This window comes from Salvia splendens, chromosome 4 (genome assembly GCF_004379255.2).
Source record: "Salvia splendens isolate huo1 chromosome 4, SspV2, whole genome shotgun sequence".
Taxonomy (NCBI): Eukaryota; Viridiplantae; Streptophyta; class Magnoliopsida; order Lamiales; family Lamiaceae; genus Salvia; species Salvia splendens.
In genome coordinates this window covers 12,612,567-12,614,588 of record NC_056035.1, presented here as the reverse complement: position 1 = coordinate 12,614,588, position 2,022 = coordinate 12,612,567, and the positions used below count along the sequence as shown (strand labels likewise).

The window sequence follows — 2,022 nt, the reverse complement described above, 5'->3', positions numbered from 1 at the left end:
GTCTCGAGTATTCTGAATCATCTATATTTATGAATGTAATGACAGATAAATGTATTTATTATTAATTGTGACATATACACTGCATGTATTGTATTCCATTAATTGGAAAATACATTATTGTTTTAATTCTATATTTTAAAAACATAGCAACGATAATAAGAGATTGACCAACAAAAATGCTAATTTGGTTGGACGGACTGCACAAATGGGCCGGTTGGCCCGCTAACCAAAAAGGAATTTAATACCTATTTAATGCGAAACCCTTTTGCTAAAGCCGCCAATTTCAAGGGTTGAAGCTGAAGCTCCGAACATCAACATATTTTTCAGATTAACGCGGTTTTCAACATATTTTTCAGATTAACGCGGTTTTCAGTGTTGGTGAAGATGTATCTCCAATTTTACATCAACGATAACGGTGACAAAGTTTACACCACCAAGGTCCTCCTTTCCCCCCTTCGTTTTCTATTCAATTTTCTTTTCATTTAATATGTGATTAATCGAATTTTGGCGATTTTCTATGTGCAGAAGGAGTCACCGCTAGGGTTGGCTACAGAATCGGCTCATCCTGGTAATATTTCCGATTCTGTAATTAATAGCGTGCGCTATTTTATCCTTTTATTCTCCTCATTGGGTTCGTGTGTGAGTAGACATGGGAGTGGGGCTCAATTGATTAATTTATTTTCTTTACCGTGATGTTATTGGTATTGTGAGTGAGAAAAATTATACTAGTAGATTGTTGAAATTCTTTTATATCCTAAAAGCATATTTGGTCTAATAGGATGCCTTGTTATAAGTAATCATTGACGACAAAGAATTCTATTATACGAAGTTTATAACCTGAAACCCCTTCACTGTTTTAAGTCCCATCTAGCTTTGGTTTGTAAGATTATATTTCATGATTGAATATGTATAGGTGGCGTTTGGTTGCCATGACTAATATCATGAGACTATCCATTTAGGATTAAGTTGTGTGATTATGTTAGTTGAAGGGGGAGGCCATGACTAATTATTATGAGACTATCCATCTAAGATTAAGTTGTAGGGTTCAATCTTATTAACCAAACATGATACATATTTAATCATGAGAGTTAATCTTAGCAACTGAACACCCCCATAATGTTTTGAATCCTAGATGGATAATAATATGATAAGGAGTAATGACCAACCCTCCAACTAAAATAATCTCTCAACATAATCATAGATGTATAATCATATGCTAATGAATCATAGAAACTGAACAACACTTTATGTTATATCTAATGGTATGCCAGAATCTCTTGGTGGAATTCTGGTTTCATGGTTGTAGGCTCTGATTTTTGGCCATTTTACCTGTTTTTTAACTTGAGTTTGGAAAGGAACTGGGAAACCATATATTTTGAAAATCAAAGTCATAATATAGAACGTATCCGATGCTATTGCATGTCAGTAAGATTTACAAAATGAAACCTGCAGTTTCTGATGCTTATGTTCTGGTGTTAGATACTTATCTCCTCACTTTTTTGTGCATGCAGCCCGGTTCTCCCCAGATGATAAATACTCAAGGCAGAGAATTCTTCTGAAGAAGCGCTTTGGTCTGCTCCCAACCCAAGGCCCTCCTCCCAAGTACTGAGTTCGCTAGCATTCCCTTGTTGAGATCCATCCCCCGTTGCAGGCTTGCAGATATGGTAAATGCTCAGAGATAAGTATGCTGCTGTCTACTACATGGGCATATATTTGTAGGCTGTAACATTATCATGACTGAATTAATGTTTATTACTCCCTTTTAACAAGTTTATTAATAATGTCTTAGTCTTATGATCACGTATTATTGCCTTTTTGTTAGCCCGTTTCCTTGAATATCTATCTTCACTGGAATTCTGTTTTAAGCTCTGCTTTTAAGTTTTTTGTGCTGCGAATTTGGGTTTTAGCTTTCACATGCAATACTCAAGCACAACGATTGTTTGTTAAAAATGTTTGTCATCTACTTTCGTTATATGTTTCAATATCCCTATTAAAACTTTTGTCTAATTTTCTTTATACGTC

At 35.0% G+C, this 2,022-nt stretch overlaps 1 protein-coding gene across 1 annotated transcript; it reads left to right on the top strand.

Annotated features, from left to right (window-relative positions):
- Window positions 1-273: 273 nt before the first annotated feature.
- On the top strand, window positions 274-1,800 carry LOC121798507 (H/ACA ribonucleoprotein complex subunit 3-like protein). Its single transcript, XM_042197548.1, has 3 exons — window positions 274-438; window positions 526-568; window positions 1,512-1,800. Exons 1-3 carry the CDS (start codon window positions 385-387, stop codon window positions 1,607-1,609), a joined length of 195 nt encoding a protein of 64 aa, XP_042053482.1. The 5' UTR covers window positions 274-384; the 3' UTR covers window positions 1,610-1,800.
- Window positions 1,801-2,022: the final 222 nt, after the last annotated feature.

Coding starts and splice junctions, on each gene's coding strand:
- LOC121798507 (XM_042197548.1), top strand. CDS start 385: ATGTATCTCCAATTTTACATCAACGATAACGGTGACAAAGTTTACACC. Junction 439..525: donor ACAAAGTTTACACCACCAAG/GTCCTCCTTTCC, acceptor TTCTATGTGCAG/AAGGAGTCACCGCTAGGGTT. Junction 569..1,511: donor TACAGAATCGGCTCATCCTG/GTAATATTTCCG, acceptor TTGTGCATGCAG/CCCGGTTCTCCCCAGATGAT.